Here is a 26,223-nt window from a genome sequence, read left to right as displayed (position 1 = left end):
CTAGAATGAAATCCTAGTCTAACATGCTTTACTCAAACAATATAATAATCCACATGCAAAAGCCATTTAATAAACAAATCATCATGGAGACAAGACTCGACACTTGACACGACTCTTGACTCACAGATTAATTAAGAATTAGCTTTGAACGGGTAAAAGAAAATATCCATAAAAGGAAGGGTGTTGGGAACCCACCAAACACCAAAACAATAAATGTCGGGCCATACCGACGGAATTCCCGCGCTTAAAAGAAAGAATTAAACAACGTCGTGTATCATTCAAGGAGTACAATTTTTCCGACAAGACTCCCCCCATTGTTCATACTCGAGGTATATACGTTCCAAGAGTTTTGAAGCTCGTTCTGGTTGCACTTTACTTTAATTAATGTTTTATGTACAAGGTGAACTCAAGACAAAACAACAAGACATAAAAGACAAGCAACCAAACAATGACACTTCATTTTAATCATTTAGGACTTGTGATCAAACACAGGACTCAAGTGATATTACTCCCATTGTTCCTTCTCAATATGCTATTGAGATAATCCGACATTGCCAGTTAACAAGCGGGGTGTGCACAAGGCACGAATAGTCCTTAGTTTAATTCACATAAGTTCCCTAACATACCCTACAAACGGGGCAGTATAAATAGTGCAACAAGGCACGAATACTTGGCTCAAAGTATGCTAGACATTACGTACAATAGCATAAATAAAATCCTTGCATGTAAAACACCCATACATGCATATAAACTTGAACAACATGCTTGACATAATTCAACGATTATACATAATCACAGCATGATTGATCACATAGGATTCATAAATTCAACAATAATCAATAACATGCTTGTTCACAACATCAAACATGAATCCAATAATAATCCAAGTCACATGATTCACAAATAATAACATCACATAGTCCTCATGTAAATGGTGGTCACCCTAGGCATGTACGTACCTCGAATATCTAAGTATGGGGGCCACTTTGCGAATCACGACTCAAGTCTAGAAATTACATCCTATAATTAAAATAATAAAAAATAGTTATTATCCATGCTTACTAAATTTCCAGCAACTTTTTTAAATTCTAAAATCTTTGATTTTGTTAGAAATTGATTGACAATAATTAAAATAGTAGTCTCAATTGAAAAATTAAAGTCCTAGTGCAAAAATATTAATATTTCGCCTTTAAAATCATTAAAAACAACACTTTTAAGCTTTGAGTTAAATCTGAAAATCATATTTGATTTTCATAATTGAAACTAACGTTAAATTATGAAAATCAATTAACCGTTAAATTGGGATTAAAACCCTAACCCTAATTAATAATAAAAATCACTTTAAAACATTAAAAATTGGCACTTTATTAAATATGCTAATCTGAAAATTTATTGTACTTCAAAATTAAAATGATCCTCAATCATATAAACACATAAATCCTCGACTTCGGTGTTCATAACCGATCTCAGCAGCTAAATATTCCAAAATCAATAATAATAATTTAATTATAAAATACAGAATTGAAATAGAGTAGGCAATGAAGAAGAGAATTATACCAAACCGGCCTATAGCAAGGTACAATCACGAATTGAATGTGATTGGGCGCAAAAGGAATTAATCGGAACACGAACAATACACACAACACACGTTGGGTGTGTGTTGTGTGTGTGTGCGGTGCAGCGAAGGCAAGCGGGGGCAGCAAGGCACGGTGCTCGCACGAGCACGAGAGAGGAGAGAGTGCGAGTGTGAGTGTGTGGCTGGGCGACGAGGCTCGAAGCAACAGCAGCAGCGCATCAACACTCAGCAGGGTGCACGAGTGTTGTGCGACAGGGGCAACGAGGGAGCGAGAGAGGGAGTGTGCGGGTGGCTGCGTGCACTAGGCACGAGGTCAACGAGCAGCAAGGGGCGAGGGGTATGGGTACTCGAGGCACAAGGCATGAGCGCACAAATGCTGTGCGTGCTCGGCAAGGAGACGGGCCAAAGAGAGAGAGCCGAGAGAAATAGAGGGCAAGGAAGTGAGGAGAGAGATTAGGATTAGTATAGATTAGGATTTTAGTCATACATATTAGGATTTCAGTCACATGATTCACAAAAAAATATTAATATAGATTAGGATTTAAGTCATACATATTGATCAATGAACACCAAATTCCATCTACATTGGACTTTTCCACCATTTTCTTTGATTGCTCAATGACCAACCACAACAAATGAATTCTCAAGTTGACTTTTTGTATAGCGAGTATAACATAGTGACATGATGTATATTTTATATCCATCTCTTAAACATGAGCATAAACAAAACAATAATAAACAAAAAATAATATTGTCTTCTGATAGTTATCATATATAATACGGTAACCATAAAATACCGAATAACGTGTAGCCTATGCCATTAAACATAAAAGAGATGTGTAAGTTGTTTTAGATCAATTATAAAAGAGTACTACATACATGATAAAATAGTATACTTGATCAAATTAATAACAATATTGTTTCCATTTTGTACCTAATATATTTGACGAAATTTGAAGGTGAAATTTTAAATTGTTTCATTATTATTTTCTACCCAATATCTTATTATTCTTATTTTCAATTTAGTCTCCCAATTAATTGTGCATGATGACTTTTGCCGATTTGTTATTTTTTTGTTTTTTTAATTGTCTGACTTTCCTTAAATAACAGTACACGGGGGATGAGGATTGGGGCTTTGGAGCTCTCACATTCCGCTTTAATAATATAGATTCATTCAACCATTCATCTCCATCTCATTCTATATATAACACTCAATATTAATCCACCATTCAAATCATATATTCTTTAACTTATATATTAATTCCCACTAAATCACAAACCCTCAATAAAATTTATACGGAGTACTAATATTTCAAAACAGAAGGATTTATACACTATGATGCCACGTGTCCTCCCCTTGTATTTTTATATTTTTATTTTAATTAATCTATCATGTATCCCCTTGTATTGTATTGTATTGTATTTAATCTAGTATCATGTATCCCCTTGAATTTCTATTTTTTTTATATTTTATTATTCACCCTCTTGTATTTCTATTTTTTATTTTCTTTTATTTTTAAAATCGCCACCTTTCCTCTACCTTTGTTTTTCATTTTCAATCATGTCTTTTCATTCACTTTTACTTTGTATTAGTTTTTGCACTATAATTTCAACTAGCTCTTGAGCTCGTTCAAAGAATAAGTAGTTATATATGGTTGTTTAGCGGCCTTTTATAATGCTACTTTTATCGAGTTATTCTGATTTTGGTGGGAATAAATGATATCAAAGGTGGAATTTAAGGTGGAATTTATATATATCAAAGGTGGAATTTGAGGTGGAATTTGAGGTGGAATTTGTTTAGCGGTATATAAATTAAATGGCGAATTAACATTGAATGTTAAAGAAGGAGATGGAGCGGAGCTAGTTCAATTAAAAAAAATACCCACACTATTATATACTTCGTATAATTTTTTAATTACATAACAATTGACAACCAAACAACCACTTATCACCTAAATTTTTGTGTAAAGACAAGTGCAAAGACAAGTAAGTATTGTTGGACAGACAAAGTATTATAAAAATAGCACAATGTATGGAGCAATAGCAGGGCCGACTTCGGCACTTCGGAGGCCCTGTGCTGAGTAGAAAATTAGGCCCCAATGAAAATTTAAAGGCGTTTATCACACATAATAAACACTTCAACACACCTTTTTTTTATACGTTTTCATAATCAAAATCACAATTTCTAATTTCAGAAGGCAGTATGTTTTGGATCTTCAGGTCTGCGGAATTTAACATGGGCAAAATAGACCGAGTTTCAAGAGAATTTTTTTCCCAACTTTTAAGAATTTGAATTTTCCCCATAAACCAGCCAGTGTTTGTAGTCAAAATAAATGACTGTATTAATTTATTGCCAAAAGAAATTAAAAAGTTTTTTCATTGTTGATTTACTAAGGATTGAGGAACTTAGGAGATGTAATTAATTACAGTATTTATTGAAAACCAAATTATAGAAAGTTGGAGAGAGAATTTGCTTACATTGGTTTCAGGTTTCACGGAAATGGAGAAGAAGGAAGGGGAAAAGGCTACATGTACACCTAGTGTACAAGATTCTCTTGTACACCACCATTAATTTGTTGACACACCATCAAACCCACTAAAAAATGAGAATGAGAGACAATAAATATGTCATTTCAACCAATAGAAAAATATGGTGTACAAGATTTCTTGTACACTAGGTGTACATGTAGTAAGATCCGAAGAAAAGACTTTATTTCTCATTTTTATTTATTTTTAAGTCAACCAACAAAATTGTTTGGGCCCAAAAATTTTGGAGGCCTTGTTCTATAGATCCACCCAGACCACCCATTAGACGGGCCTGAGCAATAGACAAGTAAATGAGTAAGTATGTTATTGCATGTAGGATCAAATTTACCGTTTCAAAATCAACTTTTTAGGGATAAAAAGAGCCGTAAAAAGTAAAAAAGATAAATAATATAGACTAGATTCAATCTCAAATACCCTTTGTAGCATAAAATGACTCTGGTACGTTTTTTTTTTTTTTTTTTTTGAAGGGATGATACGTCCCTTCCTAATTCCCCTTTCGTTGTCTATTTTTTCACTCTTTCGCAATTTCACTCCAAAGTCCAAACACAAATCTATTTATTTATATTTTATAGGGTACAACTCGAGGAAACGATTCACATAATAACACAACTCACAAGTCACAACTTCACAAGTCACACCGTCGACACAATTAAGACACAAATAAAAAAAGGGGCAGACATAAATTAAGATTCTCCAAGACAAATTTCAAAAAGTACCCATCTAGATAAAAGAAATAATACGGAGTAATTAAAAAAAAACAACCCCTTCAAAATAAAAATAACCCCTTTACCTTGAAAAATCACATCAAACCGGGTCCAAGATAAATCACAGAAAACCGACACGTGGCAGTAAGGGACAATCACATGGACACGATGACTTGCCCGCGCAGATAGGGTCCAGTCTCTCAAGCAGCAACCTTGTCAGATTTCGGTATTTGAATTTCTCACAGTCTCACAGTCTCACAGTCTACTACTAGTGCAACAAAGAAGAAATTTAACCCTGAAATTTCAGGAGAGAGAAAAATCAATCAAGCTAGAAAGTCCGCCATTAATGGCCGCCTCTCCTTTTTTTTGTACTTTCTATCGTTTAGCTTAGCTTCCTGTTGTTTGATTTTCTTCCTTTTTGGTTCTTTCTAGCTATTTACTTTTTTTTTCTCTCTCCTAATTATTTCGTTATTTTTTCTCTTGAGTGAGGATCTACTTAGATTCTGCGAATTTAGTCTTTTTCGCAGCTTCCAATTTTTGAATTTGAATTTGTTTTTGCTAGAATTTGTTTTTGCTTTGCACCTTTTTACCAAAAAAATTAATGTAGAAAATTAGGGGAAAAAGGGAGTGAAAAAAACAGTTTAAATGACTGAAAATGGACAGATTTCGGCGAAGAAGAGCGCATTCTAGGGTTTCGTCGCCTTCGGCTAATGTTACCACCATTGTTGTTGATCAAGGTTTTACTCTTTCTCTCTCCTGAAATTAGGATGCAAGAATCTAGATGTTAGCATGTCGTGTCTGCTATTGGGGAAATCAATTTATAAAAATATAGAAATGCCGCAATTATTGGTAGTTTACTTTACTTTAGTGGGTAACGCCATGATTTCGTTTGCTTCGTTTTGGTTTATAATGATGCTGCATTCTAGAAATTACTTCTTTTTTACACTTCTTATGATTACATATTCTTTCTGGTAGCTGCTTTTCCCTTTGTTGTTGAATTTGGGTTGTTGTAATGCTGGGATTCGGGTTGTTTCAACTTAATTTTTAAGCAATTAGACGGTTTTTCCGCTACCAGAAGCTCGAAAACGCTTTAAAAGTTTGCTGGGTATGGACCATTAGTTGGAGCTTACTTGATGTTGTTATGTGGGTGTGATTTCAGGAAGCCAGCTAGTTGGAAAACAGAATAGGTTGCCAAATTCGGGTTCTCATTCGCGTACTTATAGTAGCACTGCAACTTCGGAGGTAAATTGGGTTTAATTAAGATTCTTGTTCATCGTGCTTTGCTGGGGTTTGGAGTGGGTTGTGTTTTGGTTTACTTAGTTGCTTTGCTGCTGAATTTGATTCTGTAAGTTCGAATTTCTGATGTTTCTTATGGTTGACCTTGTGTATTATAGCTGTCATTTGATTTGGGAGGAAGCAGCGGAGAGCTGTCAACTGGTATCACAATGAAGAAGTTATTGGCAGATGAAATGTCTAAGGAAACCGAATCTGGAAGGCGGTCACCAAGCATTATTGCTAGGTTGATGGGTCTTGATGGGCTGCCTACTCCACACAATACTAACAAAAAGCAGAAGAAACAGTCTGATAGTCATCAACGGGGTTCTGGTTCAGCTGGGTTTCCTAAAGATGGCAGACTTCATGACAGCCGGTCACATAGGAAGAATGTTATGGGGCAACAGAAGTTTAAAGATGTGTATGAAGTTATAGACCGATCAAATATGGAAATTGTGGACAGATCAAATATGGAAACCAGAAGCAACACTTCCCATGCAGCTTCCAATCGAAATCCCACTGAGGATGAGATTGGCTTCATAAGGCGGAAGTTCATGGATGTCAAACGTTTCTCTACTGATGAAAAACTGCAGCATTCAAAGGAGTATTATGATGCACTTGATGTGCTTGATTCTAATAAAGATCTTTTGTTGAAAATTTTTCAGGAGCCCAATTCGTTGTTTTCAAAGCATCTTCATGATCTGCACGATTCTCCTGATTCTTATAACGGTTGTGTGCTGGGTATGAACTCAAAGAATGCTTTGAAGTGTAATATTGATGCCATAGGGTGTCAGGCAACTGGTGAAGCGTCTCAGAAGATTGATATTAGACATTCTCATAAACGTTCGACTAGCTGTAACTGTAACATATACAATACACATAGTACAGATTTGCATAAATTAAGTTTCTCAGGAGGTAATGAGGATTCTCTTTCAAATCCCACAAAGATTGTGGTTTTGAAGCCTAATCTTGGCAAATCTCTCAAAAGCACTAAATCTGCATTCTCCACCAGCCCTTGTGAGCCACAGTCCGATTTCGAGATGTATAATGAGTGCTCGAACCTAAAGCATCTTGGACCTGAGGTGAGGGGTAAGGGAAACAAACAAGATGATATTGATATTTATGGGAGAAGATCTCGGGAATCTAGAGAGCTAGCCAGGGAAATAACTCGCCGAATGAGAAATATAGGAGTAGATTCCTTTAATGTTTCATCATCTGCGTATAATGGATATAAAGGATATTCTGCTGATGAAAGTTCACATGATACATCAGAAAATGATTCATCTGATGAATCAGAGACGACCTTCTTAAGTTCCCGGACTTCCTCTAACAGGACTGCACGTAACAAAGCTTCATCATTACGTTACATGGAGTCATCTGTCAATATGGAGGCCAAGAAGAGACTTTCTGAGAGATGGAAAATGACTCACAGGTCTCAAGAGCAAGTGGAGTCTAATAAAGGCAGCACACTGGCTGATATGCTTGCTATCCCTGATGTGGACATAAGGCCACGGAGGCCTGACATTGTGGTTCCACGAGATGAGTGTTTACGCACATCTGGGAGGAATGATAGAAGTGTAAAACTTACTGCTCCTTTGGGTATTAGCAGTAGGGATGGTTGGAAAGATGGATGTGTTCAGAATCTATCTAGGTCGAGGTCTCTTCCATCTTCTGTTAATAACCTTGGAAGTCCTAAATCCAACTCAAGGCATGAAGCAATCACCGCAGAAAGATTTCTGATACGAAAAGAAAGTGTTGATCATGCTAGAAACAAGGCTATTAGGAGGAACTCAAGAAGAAAGGGTGCATCTTTTTCAGAATATAGGAAACCTACCGATGAGAAATTTGAGTCCTGTGATGTAAGGGTAGAAATGGTTGATGATACGCATGAAGTACAATCCAATCGGAACGTGATGAAGAATACCATTGACGGGAAAGATTCACCCGACGTAAAAGCCGTGATTCTAGAATTGCCATCTTGTAGATATGATACAAGTCTAGCCCTTAGTGCCCAAGTGGAACAGGAAAACAACAATGTTTATGATGAATCTGCTACTGCATCAGAGATTTCACCCTATAATTTACCAGACGATGGTTGCTCTACAAGTGATGTGCCATCTGTGCCACAGGTTTGATATTTATGTTTTATTTGATATTTACGTATACTTCTATAGATCAGCTTTATAATCGCTATGCACAATAGCATGATTTTGGATGTTGGATTTGAGTAGTTGACTATACTGCCGAACAGGCCAGTGTGTTTTATCCAGGGAATTATTGGGTACAAATGATAGCTCAAGACCCAAAGCCTACGGGGTTCACCCAATGAGTAAAGGAACTTAGTCGCCCCTTCTATTTCCATTTTTGAGTTTGATATGTATAATCGTGTCAACAAAATACACAAGCAAGTCCTTGTAAGTAATAATAAACATTTATTCATAGCTAAATCTAACTTGCTAAATCCTGATAGTGAAATCAATATCTTAAATTTAGGGGTTTTGGGTTATTCGGGTCAAAATTGGGTAGGGGGATTTGACCCTAGAATTTCCGGGTTGTTAGATTCAGCTTAAATCAAGTTTCAGGACACCAATTAGGTCAAAACCTGCTTTTTTCGGTTGGGGTTAATTTTTTATCGTCTCCACCTTTTCGTATCCTCTAAACAAACCAGCTTGTTTGACCACATTATTATTTATCTGTTCTTATTAGAAGGGGATAGAGGTTTTAATGTGTGAGGAAGTATGACAAAATAAAGAACTGGAGAGTTTTGCAAGATTGACTACTTACACAGTTCAATTTAAATTTAATTGACGGCAATATTAACTAGTTGATACTTCTGACTAAATCATTTTGATTTGAGTTTTATTCTAAGAAATTATAGTCTGACTGATCATACTTGAGGATTTGATATTAATTTTGTCTTCTCATCTCTGTTTTAAAGTTTCTATGTCTGTAATTATAATTGTATTGACTTCCACTATTACTACTACATGTTTAACTATGGAGTATTCTTTATTGCTACTAAGGTGTTTGTAATCTGTTTCAGTTACGTTTGAAAAGATCCTAACTCCTTGTAAGAAATAAGTACTTAATTTACAGATCTTACGCATTTGTGATACGTTGATTTTCCCGTAGTTAGCTATGATTATATAATGAAAATTCTGAAAATGCCATTAACGATTTAACGTTCCATTTAAGGGATACAATTCAAACTCACTATGAATTTATTGATCAATACATATATGAGCCAACTGCATATGTTCAGCTAAGGAAATAAGTACTATGTTATTGTGATGATCAAAATGTTGGCGGCTAGCCGGCTACTAGCATTACCTACTTCAAATTGAATTTCTTTTGTACGAGTATTCAGTGTGAACACTTGGGAGAAAAATAAGAGGAAATAGACCCTCTTTCTTTATTCGTGTTTGGTTCAAAACTTCAAGTAGATATCTACCTTACACAGTCCCAAAAATTTTCCTTTGTTTGTGTTGGCGCCAAACCTTTACCGTCCATACAGATTACTGTCTTTCCATGTGTGTGTGCACGACCTACTTGAAAATCTATCTCTTGAAGCAAAAGACATTAGCGTCTTCTGTTCTTACCTACATATTAGTTATGATAGTTCCAAGTTATTCCTCAAGAAGTATGGGATCATATATCAACACACAAACTTTTAGTATTGATTATAAAAAAGGAAAAAGAAAAACTTTTTACTTTTGAGGAAGTATACTATAGAACACACCCAGATTTCATTAATTGATGCATAGTAAGAAGTATTTGTTAAAGTATTGATTGGAGTATTTGCTAAACACAATCAAGGGAAAGCCCTAAATGCTGATTTCAAGAATGTGGCAAAATAAAGATATTTGGGCCCTGTTTGGTTAGAAGCTGTTAGCTGATAGCTGGTTTGACTAGCGGTTAGCTGTTTGTATTAGCTGATTTGACTAGCTGGTTGCATTAGTTGTTTGTACAAAAGTGTTTGGTAAATTAGTTGATAGCTGTTAGCTGTTTGATATGTAAAATGACCATTAAGGACATTGACATACTTTGTTTCTTATTAATTGTTTCTTATTAATATTAGACAAATATTTTATTGTGTTAATTTTTTCTCTCTATATTTTTCTAATAAACATTGACTAAATAAAATAAATTTATTTTTTTTAAAAAAATTATTCTTTTTTTTTAATAATATATATTTTTCAAATAGAAAATATTACTAATGAAATTTTAAGCATGATTGTTATATAATTCAATTGCTTCAAAGTACTAATATAAAATTTATTACAACAAAAAACGAATCTAGTAAATATGGTGAAATGAAAAAGAAAGTGTGAGTAATGTGTTTAGGAGAAAAATATGAAGGGTACCAAGGTGGTTGTAATAATAGGCAATAGTAGGACAAAATAGTCATTTTCATCCACTTTCTCAAACCTCTAATTGCAAAAAGCTCCTATATTGAGCTTTTTCAAAATTAGTTTTTTCACCCCAAAACTGTCTTCCAATCCTCTCCTAACCAAACACTCCCAATTAGCTTTTTCTAAAAGTCAAACCTCTAATTCACCCCGAAAAGCTCTTTTTCCCTCAAACCTCTCCTAACCAAACACCCCCTTGGTCCAATATTGGAAATTGTTTTGAATCTTCATTGGAATTATTCTGTTGCTCCCCTCCAAGAATGCCCTCCACGCAATTGCTAAAGACCAATAGTAGCTATAGAACTTTTCTTTCTTTGTCTTCAATGAAATTTTACAGGAAACCTCCATGTGCTCTAGATCGTAATCCTCCCACACCACAACCCATCAGCCTTAAATTTCATTCCGACTATAACTAAGCTTGCAACTATTTAAGAACAGAAGGCTACTTGTCTCTTCATAATCCTCCCAGATCATTTGCATTTGTGTGGGTGTCACCCACAGCCTCGCACCATGCAAGCATCTTTTTCTCTTTCCAAAACCCCAGACCTCTAAGTATAGGAGGAATAGGGAAAAAGTAGGAAGGTGGTTTTCAAATGCTGATAGGATAAAAGAGTATGCCAGCCGAACTTAGTTTACTGTGAAATTAGTAGATGAGATAAAGATTTTGCCACCGTCTTTTTGTTTACTATGAAATTTCTTACCATTGATGTGTTCCTTTTTAGTTCCATCTTCAACCAACTCCGCCGCTTGAAGTAAGTCTCTCAATGTTTTTCTCAAACCTCTCAGTTCCACGGTTCCGCCTCTAGTAATGGCCAATGGGGTGAGACGGTGAGTATTATAAGTGAATAGTAGATAGGCACGATTGTATGAGTGTCACGTGATGTATTGTAAGTGAAGTAAGATCTTTTTCACCTATCAAAGCTTTTAGAATTTATCAACCATAATGTTCCAGAAGTCGAATGAGTCTGTCTGAGGGAAGTAAGAAGAACGAGTCCGCAGAATCCTGGTAGTCATCATTATTTGTTAAATCTGCTGGGAAATTTTTCAAAATGATACTGTCATTCACTAGATATTTTGTTTTCTGTTGTGCATTCTTCTTTATATGGTTGTCTTGCTATTGCAGGTTGGAAATTCATCTTATTTGCAATGCGCTGCATCTCATGCAGAATCTCCTGCAAGCAGCAAGGAGCCCGAGCAACCTAGTCCTATTTCAGTTTTGGAAGCTCCTTTTGTTGAAGATGTTTCATCTGGTTCAGAGTGTTTTGAGAGAGTCAGTGCTGAACTTCATGGTGAGAATCTATATGTGGTGCCTAATTCACTACATACTATCTACATATCTAGTGTGTGCTTGTCCTCTTGATATCACACAGTCAATTCTTTTATGGCTTACTTGCAAGTAACTAAGTGTTTGTTATAATGGTCTTGAATGATGGAGTTTTTCCCTTTCTTTTATCTGATTAAGTTTTGTAGCATTTGAGGTGGCTTTCAGCTAAGATAGTAGGTTAGGTGAATATGGGTCCTAATTACGACATTAGCGTCTTTTGAGTTGGGCAGGGAAATGATCAAATTACCTGAATTAACGTTTGGATATGGCTTAACCCAAATGGTCAGAACTACACTCCCATTCGTTCTTTTTCCATATTAGTTACACCTATGAAGCTGAATGTTTTCACCTTGATAACTATTACTCCCTCCTTTCCTAAATAAGTATCCACTATTCTATTTCGGCCGTTCCCTAATAAGTGTCCGCTTTCTATTTTTGGACATACACTTTTCCCGCTTTTCCATAAATCATGATTGTTTTTTCTTACACATTCTACGCTTTCCCCACTTTTCCATCCCCACATCCACTTTTACTTATACTTTATCAATAAACAATTATCTACTTTATCCCTTCCCCCAAAACACTCTTAATCGTTGCTTTTCTTACACACTTTTCAGTTTTCTTAATTACCATGAATTCTCTCAAAGTGGAGACTTATTTAGGAAAGGAGGGAGTACTTGTATAGTTGTATACTCTGTATAAAATTAGTAGTGTAAGGTGTAACTCAAAACCAACAAAGTGAACTTAATTAAGGAGAAGTTAGTGTCGAATCTGCAGATGATGCTTCGTAGGAAAAAGACCACAAAAGCAACAAGGAGAATATGAAGTTGTTTAAACTAGGAATTGGATGGAGAAGGTGTTTGGTAAAGTGTGATTTATAGAAATTTTCCGTAGATTGAACTCCAAATGGTAGATATGATTAGTTAATGTATTATATAGCGGTGTTTGTTAATTACTTAGTAGTAGTAGCAGGTTATAAGAGTGAATTGGCTTCGGTCTACATTTTTTCCTGATAAATTATAGAAGGTGCATATTAAAGTGTAGATCTACTTTAAGAAAATTACTCCTTACTCCCTTGGAGATTAATTATTTTCCTTATACTTTCTGTAGTCCCTGCAAATTACCAAGCAAAGCCTGGGTTATATCTGTTTGTATTAATTTTTTAGAACCATTTTTTGTGAAAATATTACAGTCAACTTGAAATAGCCAAATTAATGCTCCTTCAGTTCCTAAATAAATCGCAACACTTGCCTTATTCCACCTGAATAATTGCAACACTTCATAATATAGGACCCACTAGTTTTTTGTTTCCCTCTCCCATAAGCCCACTGTCTTTCTATTTTATTTTGTGTCATCTCTCTAGTCTCTCCCACAAATTACTAAAGCACCCCGTTAACCCCACTTACGCCACTTACTACCCACCCGTTCTCCTAAAACTATACGCAAATACAAGTGTTGTGATATCAAGTATAATTTTTATTGATACCAATATTTGCGAATGTCTCTATATAGAAATTATAGGTAGTACAACGAAAACATACTTCATACTTGACTTGGAGGCGGTATTGTAAGAGATGGCAGGCTTTGTGGTGTTTATTTCTTGAGGTTTGAGAATTGAGAAGGAGAAACAAGAGGGGAGAGAACACGAATTCAACTAAGGAAGAAAAACCAATAGGCTGTGTAGGTTATTTTTTGTATTGTCAGCACCGTATAAGACCTAATAATACTGCATATAGTCTCTTCCCTTCAACTATTTTTGCTTGTTTTAGACAAATTCAGCTAGGATTAGAAAATACTAATCTGCAGTTGGTGGAGGAAATGGTGCTATTGTAATCATGCATTTCCTTCTTACTAATTTCAGTATTTGTTTTTTGTCTTACCACTTTCTCATTTTATCATTCTGAATCTGAACAAGCATTCTTAACTTTCAGGCTTGAGAAAACAACTTCAGCTTCTTAAGCTGGAATCTGAAGTTTATGACGAAGGCTCTGTCATAGTTTCAAGTGATGAATATGGGGAGGATCCAACCGAGTTGCATGATGGCAAACACTTTCCTCAAGTGGGAGAGGGAGAATGCTGGGAGTCTTGGTATTTGGTAGATGTGTTGACCCTCTCTGGCCTTGACAAAACCGATTGTGAGTTGTTTCTCGAAACATGCTACTCAACAGATTGTCCTATCGACCCTTGGGTGTTTGAAGATCTAGAGAAGAGGTACGGTGAACTAGAGTCATGTTCAAGATCAGAGCGAATACTGCTGTTTGACCATATAAGTACCCGAACTTCAGAAATCTATCAGCAATTTGAAGATTTGGAGCCATGGTCAAAGACGTCAAGAAATAATATTGGTCCGCGGTGGTTGAAAGATGTACTTAAAACAGAGCTTCATAAAATGCTCGAGAAGCACGAAAACAAGGTAGCAGAGAATGCCATTGACATGGTTATACTCAGTGAGATGAGGTGGACACAGCTTGGAGAGAACATCAGTGTTGTAGGAAGGGATATTGAAGCATTGTTGATAAATGAGCTAATAGCAGAAACCCTCATAGTGTAGAGAGGTCTCGTATCTGATTTAATGTATATGTGTATGAACTGATTGATCAGTTCAGTAGAGGATAATAAGCTGTTGAAAATCTTTAGGTTAAAATTTTAAGAAATAAGAATTAGAATGATGGATCAACTTATGAGCTACGAGTATATTAATCATAGTGTTAATGTTATTCATTCCTGTCATTTCAAATTTGTCTGTTATTCTATGCTACTACTCATTTCGCCTAACAGTCGTTAGTCCTTGCAGTATTGGATCCTAATTTAAAGCATAGATACTCTTCCAAAGTGGTAAATTTCAAGGTTATAGGATCAAATTTTACTGGAGTTTTTTTGGAGGAGAGGATTTTCCTTAAAAGTTCACCTTTACATTCAATGAGTGTGATCTGCAAAGCTGGATGAAAATACCCGTACGATGTACCAGTTCAGAGGGTACTTCATCTTATCTTCTAAAAAATACTCCGTAAGTACTTTTGATTAAATATCATCCAAAATGATCAATCGAAAGTTTAACGGTTTTTTAATGAAATGTCTACCAGATTTCGCGAATAAATACCCTCTAAATTTTTAAAATACGTAAACTATCCCTGTTCTTTCAAAAATGTACGAAATACCCAAATTTTAAACGGTCCATTAGTGCCCTGTTAGTCATAAACTTTAATTTTTACCAAAAACACTGACTCCAAATACACCTATTTAAATTTATTGCACGAAAATCACCTATTTAAAAACTTAATCACAACTAACATAGAGTTGTCTCAAATGATAAACAGGTTGATGTCGCTTAAGGGAGGTCTCGGATTCGAGCCTCGCCGTATACAGAAACCCTCGTCGAGAGACTCACCCACTAAACCAAGGTGTGCAATAAACAAAATTACCACTATAACTTAAAACGGTTAAAATGACCTCGTTGGCCGGCCTTTGCTTACATTTCACACTTGTGAGTTGTACTTGTGACACTCCGCGTAACCACTTTTCAATCAGTAGACTCTTTCTCCCACACTATTCTCCTCTTCAATGGCAACTTCTTTCGCCACTTCTTCACTAATCTTTTACTCCACAAAACCCTAAATTTCATGCTTTAATCAGTCACAAGATTCACTCTGCTCCTTTTTCAGGTAAAGTTCTTAATCTGAACTTGTCTTAAATAATTCCCAATTGCTTAGAATATCTGAATTTGTTCCAAAAATTTCAAAGAATTTCTTGATTATATTCTGAATTTTGGAAAAAAGAAAATGAAACAACTTCACAAACAAAGTAGTGGGAATAGTATTAGAAGAGATGAAGAAATGCCCATGTCACAGAATTCACCCTATTCGCCCAAATCACAGAAATACCACAGATCTTTCCCAAGATCCATAAATTATCTGCTGAGGGAGCAAAGATTGTTGTTTATCTTGGTGGGTATTTTAATTGGTTCAACTTTCTTCATCTTACAACCCACTTTATCCCGCATTGGTCCACAAGATTCGAATTTTCCGAAATCAGGGGTTTCGGGTAGGTTGGGGACAAATGGTATGGGTAATTGGGTTGGTGGGAAGGTGGGGAGAGTGCCGGCTGGGATCGGGAAACGGCGAATGCGGATTGTGGTAACGGGTGGGGCTGGATTTGTTGGGAGTCATCTGGTAGATAAGCTGATTGCAAGAGGGGATGATGTTATTGTCATTGATAATTTTTTCACTGGGAGGAAAGAGAATGTGGCTCATCATTTTGGGAATCCGAGGTTCGAATTGATCCGTCATGATGTTGTTGAACCTATATTACTTGAAGTTGATCAGATTTATCACTTAGCTTGCCCAGCTTCGCCGGTTCATTACAAGTACAATCCTGTCAAGACAATCATATCCTTTTGTTATTGAATTGATGAATAATAACTTATTGTTGTGTGTGTGTTTGGCTCAATGATATGGACTTTTGATTTTTTAATTTCTGAATGTTTGCCATAATGGAAATCTATTTGAGGTCCTTGACTAATGATTACAAGACCAATGTAATGGGTACTCTTAACATGTTGGGACTTGCTAAGAGGATTGGTGCAAGGTTTCTTCTTACTAGCACAAGTGAGGTGTACGGAGACCCGCTTGAACATCCACAGAAAGAAACATATTGGGGGCATGTAAACCCTATTGGTATGAAATCTACCTCAACAACTTAGAAAATTTATATGTTCTTTTGTTGTGTCTTCTTGTTTGTGTGGTGATCATCTCATGTACGTTTTACATTCTAGGTGTGAGGAGCTGTTACGATGAAGGTAAACGAACTGCCGAAACTTTAACAATGGATTATCACCGAGGTGCAGATGTTGAGGTAATTTGACTTACTGTTATTATACACTCTGAAGAACTTAAAACCCTTTTTAAGGGAATTTAAACAGCATATAAGTTCATAGTTATTATTTTGAAGCAAATCTACAATAAACATCTTATTTTAAATGTACTCTTTTGGAATTACAGAGAAATTGCTCTAACCTTTATATGCACCATTTGCTATAACTTATCTCTTTTGTGAAGTTTTCTAAAAATGGATTGGACCAAGGTTTCGTGACTTTCGTCACATCTGAAGTATCCTTTTTCACTCCTATGAGAAGCTATTGGAGGTACAGAAAGCTTATATGCTTCTACATTAAAAAAAATGGTCTAGAAAATTTTTGGGCAGCAAAGATAGATTCAAACCCAAGTTACTAGCCTATAGATTATTAGGTTGTTGATGAAAATTGGAGAAATCTTGAAAGCCATCTGAATATCTGATCATAAAATCTATAGCAGATACACTTATACGCTATGCAATGCGTTATTAGCATCTTTCAATGATGCACCTATATGGAATATCTCAAATTTCAACCCTTTTTTGGGATATAGCTCATGACGGGTAGCCACAAGAAGGGTAACTGTTAGGTTCTCAGAAAATGTGACAGTTTCTACTTGAGTTAAAAAGAGTACTCACCTGCTAAGCAAGATCACAATTAGACTTCTGAGTTCTGACTTTCATGTGAGAAAAAGTAAGTGAAACAGATGTTTGTGGAGGCTTCACTACCTGTAGTGGAAATTGGCAATGAGGAGTAGAGGTTACCTGTCTTCTGATTGGTGCAACTGCTGACAAACAAACTCTGTTGGTGCAACTTTTTCTGCGGAAGTATTCTGGCAAACTATGACCTGCTGGAGTTGCTGTACTGGTGACATAAAATGTCTAGAAATAACAGAAAAGAAATTTGGGAAATTCTCATTGGTAGCCTCATGTTTGGTAGACGAGAGAAAAAGTTATTGTCTCAATATGACCCTTGGTTTGGGATTTTATACAATATGACATTAATGATGATTTTAGCCGAAAAAATCTGTTAAATTGTTAACCATGGTTAATATTTATTATCTGAGAAGAAAAAGGAAAAAAAAAACAGAGTCCTTTACTTAGACCCATTTCCCTCCCTCGATTGCACCTTCAATGTTAGATGGAACCCCTCATTCAATCTTGGATTTCACGAGTAATCAGTTGAATCTTCTTACAAAGTATGGGATAGAGCTGGAATCTAGAAGTTATTCTTTTTTTTCCAAGTTTGAAATCATAAAAAATGAAGACTTTTTTTTTTTTTTGGTTTGTTTCTTCAACAGAAGATGAGGGGGGCAATTGGGACATCACAGAAAGTTACACAAGCTCAATGTATGAAACATAAACCAACTCAAAATTTATGAAATTATGGAGTACATTTTGTGATTATAAATTCCAGAGAAGCATAGATAGTTCAATTTCCATTTGAAATCCAGATTTAGAGCTCAAATGGCAGACGCTGATCACCAAAATGTCTTTTGGTGGTATTTATTTACACCAACATAAGGCAGCGGCGGTGTTGCAACTGTCTGGGTTGAGCGAATTATCAGATGGTTGGCATTTATGCAACCATGGAGGATATGGTTATGATAGTGGGCTGGGGAAGATAGTTCAAATAGAAATAGTGAGGACTGGGTGAGTGTAAAGATTGGGGGTTTAATCCCCTTCTCTTTCTTTGGCTGAACCAAACAGTATCTTTGCTACAGTAAACAGTATCTTTGGCTGAACCAAACAGTATCTAACAATAGAGCCATGGTGTTAACTACAGTAACGTAAAAAATATTTTTTAACCATTGTTAGTGAAACTGTGAAAGTAGCCACATATTCAGCTGAAATGAGACATGAAATATCTTTTCTGTTTGAAATGGTTATTCTATGGAGTAATCGTAGAGAGTATATTGAAAAAACCCGTCTCTTGAATATATTGTTCCATGTGGGATTATTGATTAAGTTGAAGTGACACATCAAACACTTGGCTTGTTAAAACCTTTTCTTTGTTCTATTTCTATTCTGCGTATGATGTGATCTCATAATGTATTTCAGGTGCGTATTGCACGTATTTTTAATACGTATGGACCTCGGATGTGTCTAGATGATGGACGTGTTGTTAGCAATTTCGTTGCTCAGGTCTTGATCCTCAATCTATCATTTTATGGGAGTAATTGAGTGAATGTTCTATTTGGCAGTCACTAGTCTGCGTTAAGTCTTTAACCTTTTTAGGTGTGGTTGACAGGCTATTCGCAAGGAACCAATGACAGTTTATGGTGATGGAAAGCAAACTCGAAGCTTTCAATACGTCTCTGACCTGGTATGTTAATGGATACTTTCTCAATATCAATGTCATGTACCTATGTTTTCCTTTATCATCTTACTTCTGTCAAGCTCTAATGAAAAGCTGGTTAAGACATACGGAGTAGCATATTACGGAGTATCTTGCAGTGGGAATGGGCTTAGCAATATGATGTTAAACACTCTCTTATAAAGCATATTGATGAAATGCTAGGCTTTGTTGGCATCAAAGTGTTTCATGAATCCATGATTATACTCTGTATTAAAAATATTTCCTCCACACAACAAAAAGTACGCATAGACAATACAAACCATTTTCTACAGCTCAACATGGCTGCAATTTGACAAAACGTTCTTAGGTAAGAGAATGTTCGTTTTGCAGTAAAGATCTACTTGTATATAACTTGAACTTAATGCTAACACTGACGAATGTCTAAGAGGAAATCTGAAAGGGATATAAATATAATCATATGCTCCTCCATTTTCTTTCTTCACAGTGAGGCCTATGTTTTAGATCTCGACCTAGTCAATGGCGTTATTGGTCCGAGTCACACTGTTCCTTAAACGGATACGGTAATTTATTTATTTGTTCCGAACACTGGATATAATGCATCATATTTTGTCAGGTTGATGGACTAATGGCACTGATGGAAGGTGAGCATATTGGCCCATTCAATCTTGGAAATCCTGGAGAATTCACCATGTTGGAGCTTGCTGAGGTATACTTGTCCTCTTTTTCTTTTCTTTTTTCCCCTTTTTACTTTTCCGTTCTATCCCATGGTCGATTCTAATTCTTGTATCAACATTGTCAAATTTTATTCCGTGTCACATAGGTCGTGAAAGAAACGATTGATCCAAGTGCAAGTATAATGTTCAAAGAAAATACAGCTGACGATCCACACAAAAGAAAACCAGACATCAGCAAGGCAAAAGAGCTGTTGAATTGGCAGCCCAAAGTATCATTAAGAGATGGGCTGCCTCTTATGGTGTCCGATTTCCGGAATCGGATTCTGAATCAGGATGAAGGCAAAGCACACTAATAAAAGTTTGAGCAGAAACAGTGTATAGTGTGCAAAAGGAATTGTTTATTTGTTTGGTTAATTAAGGTGCTATTTTTTTTTTCTTTTTGATAATTAATTAAGGTGCTATTGTCCCATGTTTTAGCTTCTTGGTAAAGTTTGGAGCATCCGTAGAAGGATTCTGGCAATGTGTCTTAGGAGAAGAATCCGATGCACCACCCTCTTCTATACATTTTGTGTTTTATCCTTTTGTCTTAGAAAAATAATCTTTGTAGAAAGTGTGTAATTTATTGGTCATAATGATTTTAAATCTTACCCAAATTAAGGTTAAAGGCATGAAGTGAATTCAATTTCAATTTTCCTTTTTTATTGGGAAGATGTGGAACTTTTTTTTTGTTTAAAGGAAGGAGGAGTCTGACCTAGAGGAAGTCTAAGGGTATATGAATATTTTTGTAAGGTGTTCACAATCTATTCTTATCATTTATCAAACAAGTCAATAGGAAAAATATCAAGCAATTCGCACCCATAAATTACCATCCCAATTTCACTCTATTCCCCGAACGCCGGTATGTTATTTTGGTCCACTATTTGTAGGTAGACCTGTCAAACGGGTCGGTCGGGTTGGGTTATAAAAAATTATTTTCGGGTTCGGGTTGAATCGGGTCGGTTATTTTCGGGTTCGGGTTTACAAATGCTTGTTCAAGACCCAAAACTTTCGGGTTCAGGTCGACACAACGGGTTGAGAGATTTTAAAACGCGCATTATATTTTCATTAATTTAGGTGATAAATATACAAAATATGGGAACAAATTAACAAATTTTCCTACACTAGTGTATATTTAGTAAAATTCAACCATAAAATGGCGTATAATTCAAATTAAAATATATTACACACCACAATAGTAAAAACAATGTGTTTATTATGCTTAAATTTTCTCATAATCTCATTTATTACTATAAATACAATAATTTTCAATCGGTCGGGTCCAAAACGGGTTCGATCGGGCTCACATTACTTTTCGGGTTGCTCGGGTTCGGATAGAATCGGGTTACGGGTCACAAAATCTTGTTCAAGACCCATTATTTTCGGGTCGGGTTCGGGTCGGTTTTCGGGTCGATTTTTGACAGGTCTATTTGTAGGCCAAGTACTTAGGAGCAGGGGAAAGCCGGTAAGGTAAGGAAAATCTAACCCCAAGATGTCAAGCACACTCATTTGGTAGAAATTGAACCCTAATAATGTATTTGGTAACTCTAGTTTAATGAGAAAAAGTGTGAAAATATGAGAATTACTTAATTTTATCTTGTTTGGTAATTTAAATGGAAAAGTAAGGAAAATGAAATGTGGGGAAAACTACTAGTTATATTTTCCCTGTTTTATTTTCTAAACTTTTCCCCTCAAAAGGAGGGCGTCGTAGCGACAGTCTGTGATGTGTTTCAAAACACATCACAGGGGAAATTTGGTTATTTCGCCTCAATTTCAAAATTTTAGCCCGTTTCCTACGTGGACTCCGTTACGGGAACGTGAAAGCTTCCTCGGGTAACTCTGTCTCTCTCCTCGAATTTTTGTTTTGTCTTTCTCTCTCCCTCCTCGAGTTTTCTCTCTCTTTCTCCTCTCTCAAAAATTACCTTGAATCTACTTCAGAAATCCGAGTTTTGGGCGAACTATTCAACAACCTTGTGTTCGCGAGCTGCATTGGTGAAGGTGTGGTTCAAGCAATTGTTGTTCTTCACGATTTTATCTCGAGGTGATTAAACTCTAAATCAAATAATTGGATTTTATGTTTGGTTTTATGATTTTCGTTTATGAATTTGGATTTGAAGGAATTTATTTTTGGTTTTATGATTTTCGTCTATGAAAAGATGGATGGATTATATCGTATTTTTATTTGAATAGATGGATTATATATTTCGTTATACAGATTACGTTTTTGAGTTTATTTGGTTTTATGATTTTCGTTTATGAGTAGATGGATTATATATTTGGTTTTGATGGAATTGATATTTGGTTTTAGTGAATATGTCTTTGAAGTTGAATTGATGGATTGAGTATGAGCTATTGGAGGGAATTGTAATTTTTCAATTAGGGTTTTTTTTATTCGAGAATCATGCTAGGATTTATGCAAAAGCTATAAGTTTTAGGGTTTTTTGAATCGAGAATCATGTTCAGGATTTATGCGAAAGATATAATTTTTAGGTTTTTTTGATTCGAGAATCATGTTCAGGATTTATGCAAAAGATGTAATATTAAGGTTTTTTTTGATTCGTAGCATATAATTATCAACAGAAAAAGTTTGAACTTATAAAATTGCCCAAATCTTCATTGGACCCTCATTGGACACAAAATGGGGGGAGTAAGAATAGATACTGGGAATAATAACATAGAGAAGACATTGAAGTGTATGAATGTTAATTTTGGTGTTTGAAAAGTCTATGAAATGATTATTTTTTTCATAAGTAGATTGTTAGGTGAATTTGTTAGGTAGCTATGTGAGGGCGGGATGCATTTATTTTTCGTGAGTTAGTAGTGATGCATTTGTTTATTAGTGATGCATTTGTTTATTAGTGTTGATCGCTGATATTAAATCCGGATGAACTTGTAGAATGGGGGGCAACGTTAAGGTAGTTGCAACTAAGAGGAAAGCTGCAGATACGAAGAAAGTTGCTGGGGCAGTAAAGAATAGGGCGGTAAGGATCATATTATTTCACTTAGTTATTGTGTAATATTTTAATTTACTTAAAATGTTATATTGTTGGTTGTTTGACAGAGTATCATCCACACTTTACTTGGTGCTGTACCCGGGAAGAAACCTAGTGATCCCGCAAGATTGATCAAGAACGGTGGGAAGATAAAGAGGTCGTACAAGATTGATGATGACGGAGATGAGATAGATTCGGTGGAGTATGATGATGATTGTGGAGAGAGTAGTGAGGAAGAAGATGATTCTGCATTTGAATCATCTGCGTCATCTTATTCTTCCCAACGCAGTGATGCATCTGATTACGAACAAAGGAGGAAAAAGAAGAAAAAGGGGAAGGCTAAGATCGAGGAAACGGATGATGAAGTTGATGAAAAAGATGAAGATGATGATGATGACATATCTGAAGAGGAAGAGGAAGACAGAAGAAAAAGCCGGAAAAAGGGAAGGGCATGAAGGAAAAAGTGAAGCGTAAAAGGCAAAAGGTATAACTGTTGCAGTAGTTAATTAAAACTTGAATAGGATATTATATATTTGTATCGTAAGATGATGTTGATTTTGTTAGGTTATGATACATATGACAATTCATAAATCATGCGGAAAAACCATAAAGCCAGGAAAGCATATTATTTACACATAATCATTTAGCATAGATTAGATGCATACATGTTGTAGCGTGCCTTCCCTAGCTGCGCCCGAACCGAACAAGAACAAGTCTTTAGGACTCCAAGTGTCGTCCCTCCGTAGATAGTCCACAGTACGTCCGGATCCGCCTCAAGATTGACCAACTAGAATCGCCCTTAAGGTGCTTAGGAATTTCGGTTATTTTTGCAAGAGTGTGGCTGAATTTTCTTTCAAAAACTTACCCTTTGAATACTTCAATCGTGCGTATAAATTATGACCTTAGGCCTTTATTTATAGAGGTTTGGAAAGGGAATTGGAATCCTAGTAGGATACGATTTAATTAAACTTAAGAATCCTACAAGGACTCTAATTAATTAAATAATCCTAATAAGAATAGGAATTTAATCATACATCAAATCCTAATAGTTTTAGGAATTATGCATGGACACAAACACACACGAGCATGACCCGCAAGCATGCAGGCCATGCCCGCGCACAGCCCACACGCCCACGAAGCCCACGCGAGCTACCGCAGCCCACGAGGCTGCCATGGCCTAAGCTGCGCGCTGGGCCTGCCTTGCGGTAGGCCTGCCGCAGCCTTGGGCTGTGTTGTGGCGCGCCATTGCTTGTTGGGCGATGGCCTGGCTTCGTGCTGGGCCTTCGTCCGGCAGGCCTCGTCCGATGCTTATTCGTACGATACGCTTCCGATAAAATTCCCGGTTTCGGAATTCATTTCCGATACGAACAATATTTAATATTTCCGATTCTGGAATTAATTTCCGTTTCGAACAAATATTTAATATTTCCGTTTCCGGAATTATTTTCCGATTCCGATAATATTTCTGATTCTGACAATATTTCCGTTTCCGGCAATATTTCCGATTCCGGCAATATTTCCATTTCCGATAATATTTTCCGATACGTACCATGTTTCCGTTTCCGGTAATATCTACGACTTGGATAATATTTATATTTCCGATACGATCCATATTTCCGTTTCCGGCAATATCATCGTTTCCGGAGTATTCATTTCTTGCTTGTGACGATCTCAGCTCCCACTGAAACCAAGATCCGTCGATTCCGAATATCCATAGATGGAGTATTTAATGCCATTAAATACTTGATCCGTTTACGTACTATTTGTGTGACCCTACGGGTTCAGTCAAGAGTAAGCTGTGGATTAATATCATTAATTCCACTTGAACTGAAGCGGCCTCTAGCTAGGCATTCAGCTCACTTGATCTCACTGAATTATTAACTTGTTAATTACTAATGAACCGCATTTATTTAACATAGAATGCATACTTGGACCAAGGGCATTATTTCCTTCAGATTTTGTTTTTTGGTTTCAGGCTGTGAAGCGTAAGAGTACGAGTAAGATGACCAACGGAGAGTCAGTGAGGTCATTTGGACTCGTGGTATCGACTCAGCTTAAAATGTGTCCAAAGGTAATATAATCATGGATTGTCATTTTTTTGTTCTTGATTGCTGGACTGTCATGAACGTTGATGTTTTTGTTGAAGTTCATGTGTATTTTACAGTGTGTTATGTAGTGAATATGTTGTTCATCGTATATATTTAGTGAATATGTTGTACATAATATTTATGAGCTGAATATGTTTCTTGTAGGCACCGAACATTGTCTGTCGGGTCGAGGCATTTGTGAAGGTCTTAAGTAAGCTAGACAATTCGAGGAAGGAAGAAGTTATGAAAATAGGTTTTGGGGGGCTTTTGGAATTTAAGATGCGGTGGGTGGATCGGAAGTTTTGTTATTGGTTGTTGACTAGGTTAGGGGATGATGGTGATGTCGAATTTGGAGATGGTCATGTGTTTAAATTTAAACCACTCGATTTCAGCCATATCTTTGGGTTGCCTTTCGGAGGTTAGGAGGTTCATGGGGAGGTTGATTTTGAGGATGTAGGAATGGTCAGAGACATTCAGGAGATCCTGAACTTGTATGGGGTAAATCTTGATGATCCTAAGCATGCGACTTTCTTGTTGTCGAAGGTTGTAAAAGCTTTAGATAGTGGTTGTGGTCAACCTCTAAGCACTTCCCAATTGATAAGAAAGAATTTAGGACTCTGTTCCTGATAATTGTGTTAGGCTTTATATTATGTCTTACCACAACGAGCACTGTCCTTGATAGATTATGATAGACCTGTTGAACGGCATAAGAAATATCCGGCCGTGTGAAAGTAAGATAATGAAGGGCACCAACAAGACTACGGTAATGCGTCGGATCAACATATGGGGCACCGGAAGTATGGCTGAGTTTTGGTTTTGTATCAACCGGAGTAGGAGAAGCCTTACAAGAGGACATGCCAGCACGATCAATGATTTCCTCGGCATACTTGCGTTGTGAAAGGAACATACCATCCTTACTGCGTGTCACAACAATGCCCAAAAAATAATTCAACGGACCCAGATCCTTCATAGCGAATTCTGAGGCAAGAAGAGCCATGATGGAGCACCTGAGAGCATCTGAGGAGGCAGTAAGAATAATGTCATCAACATAAAGTAATATATATGCCATAGCGGACCCCTGTTTGTAGATGAACAAAGAATTTTCAGATCTGCTATTTGTAAAACCAATGGAAGAAACATAATCTGCAAAACGTTTGTACCATGCCCTGGGGGCCTGCTTAAGCCCATATAAGGACTTAAGGAGCAAACATACATAATCTGGATGAGTGGGATCCCGAAATCCCATGGGTTGATGCATATACACTGTTTCCTTGAGCTCACCATGCAAGAACGCATTTTTAACATCAAGTTGATGGATGGGCCAATTCTTAGACAAGGAGAGACTAAGAACTGTATGGATGGTTGCCGGTTTGACCACCGGACTGAATGTTTCACCACAATCAATGCCAACCTGTTGAGTTTTACCATCACCT

At 36.4% G+C, this 26,223-nt stretch overlaps 2 protein-coding genes across 2 annotated transcripts; both read left to right on the top strand.

Annotated features, from left to right (window-relative positions):
- The first annotated feature begins 5,020 nt into the window (after positions 1-5,020).
- LOC110786682 (uncharacterized) lies at positions 5,021-14,562 on the top strand. The gene is made up of 5 exons (XM_021991243.2): positions 5,021-5,564; positions 5,987-6,069; positions 6,222-8,228; positions 11,632-11,797; positions 13,764-14,562. The coding sequence occupies exons 1-5, from the start codon at positions 5,483-5,485 to the stop codon at positions 14,381-14,383; spliced, it is 2,958 nt and encodes a 985-aa protein (XP_021846935.2). The 5' UTR covers positions 5,021-5,482; the 3' UTR covers positions 14,384-14,562.
- Positions 14,563-15,309: 747 nt separating this feature from the next.
- LOC110786681 (UDP-glucuronic acid decarboxylase 1) lies at positions 15,310-20,362 on the top strand. The gene is made up of 7 exons (XM_056838043.1): positions 15,310-16,218; positions 16,359-16,505; positions 16,604-16,683; positions 18,742-18,825; positions 18,932-19,006; positions 19,614-19,706; positions 19,821-20,362. The coding sequence occupies exons 1-7, from the start codon at positions 15,612-15,614 to the stop codon at positions 20,025-20,027; spliced, it is 1,293 nt and encodes a 430-aa protein (XP_056694021.1). The 5' UTR covers positions 15,310-15,611; the 3' UTR covers positions 20,028-20,362.
- Positions 20,363-26,223: the final 5,861 nt, after the last annotated feature.

This window comes from Spinacia oleracea, chromosome 1, assembly GCF_020520425.1.
Source record: "Spinacia oleracea cultivar Varoflay chromosome 1, BTI_SOV_V1, whole genome shotgun sequence".
NCBI classification, from domain to species: domain Eukaryota; kingdom Viridiplantae; phylum Streptophyta; class Magnoliopsida; order Caryophyllales; family Amaranthaceae; genus Spinacia; species Spinacia oleracea.
This window is presented reverse-complemented; position numbering and strand designations above follow the sequence as displayed.

Coding starts and splice junctions, on each gene's coding strand:
- LOC110786682 (XM_021991243.2), top strand. CDS start 5,483: ATGGACAGATTTCGGCGAAGAAGAGCGCATTCTAGGGTTTCGTCGCCT. Junction 6,070..6,221: donor GTAGCACTGCAACTTCGGAG/GTAAATTGGGTT, acceptor TGTGTATTATAG/CTGTCATTTGATTTGGGAGG. Junction 8,229..11,631: donor ATGTGCCATCTGTGCCACAG/GTTTGATATTTA, acceptor TTGCTATTGCAG/GTTGGAAATTCATCTTATTT.
- LOC110786681 (XM_056838043.1), top strand. CDS start 15,612: ATGAAACAACTTCACAAACAAAGTAGTGGGAATAGTATTAGAAGAGAT. Junction 16,684..18,741: donor ACCGAGGTGCAGATGTTGAG/GTAATTTGACTT, acceptor AATGTATTTCAG/GTGCGTATTGCACGTATTTT. Junction 18,826..18,931: donor TTAGCAATTTCGTTGCTCAG/GTCTTGATCCTC, acceptor TGTGGTTGACAG/GCTATTCGCAAGGAACCAAT.